The 550-nt window shown below is 62.5% G+C and overlaps 1 protein-coding gene across 1 annotated transcript in view; it reads left to right on the top strand.

Annotated features, from left to right (window-relative positions):
• Window positions 1-550, top strand: part of FAM71E2 (family with sequence similarity 71, member E2) — a 7,136-nt gene that overhangs the window by 1,516 nt on the left and 5,070 nt on the right. The window contains exons 4-6 of the mRNA XM_011997018.1: window positions 99-123; window positions 301-371; window positions 442-549. Of these exons, the coding sequence (XP_011852408.1) occupies window positions 99-123; window positions 301-371; window positions 442-549 (204 nt within the window). The remainder of the gene's footprint in view (window positions 1-98; window positions 124-300; window positions 372-441; window position 550) is intronic.

The raw sequence follows: 550 nt of genomic DNA, 5'->3' as shown, positions 1-550 counted from the left end.
GCAGGGTCCTGGGAGCAGGAGGGGGCCTAGACCTCTGGCTGGGTAGGTTATGGAGATGTGGAAGCCCAGGCCCCTCCTGCCTCCTTCTGTCTCCGCAGGACCAGCCCGTCAGCAGACATGCAGGTGAGCAGGCCCTGCTGTTCTTCAGGACCTCTGGGTGTCGGGTTCTCCCTCAGCAGGGACGGAGTTGCACCCTTTGGCTCTTCCCCCTCCCTTGGTCGGGGCCTGCACAAGCTCCTGGGGTAGGTCCTCGTGCCCTCCCCTGGGGTCCCTGATCCAGGATGTTTTCTCTCTTCCCAGTCAGGGTTGCTGAGCACAACTTTCCTTATAAGAAGTCTCCGGTGGCCACTCGGAGACAGAGGAAGGCCAAGGTGAGCTGGCGGGGTGGTGCGCGCCCTAGGGGCTGCCCCTGTCTAACCGTCCCTTCCTCACCCATGCCAGGCACTCAAGCGCAGTTTCAAGTCTCAGGCCGTGGGCGACTCTGTGCCCCTCATCTGGTCGCAGCTGGAGCATGCCGACGTCGGGAAGAAACCTGCAGAAAAGAAGTGGG

The sequence above is a fragment of the Mandrillus leucophaeus genome, unplaced genomic scaffold (assembly GCF_000951045.1).
Source record: "Mandrillus leucophaeus isolate KB7577 unplaced genomic scaffold, Mleu.le_1.0 Scaffold53, whole genome shotgun sequence".
Classification (NCBI taxonomy): domain Eukaryota; kingdom Metazoa; phylum Chordata; class Mammalia; order Primates; family Cercopithecidae; genus Mandrillus; species Mandrillus leucophaeus.
Note: the sequence above shows the minus strand (reverse complement) of the source record. Positions and strands in the feature narration are given on the sequence as shown.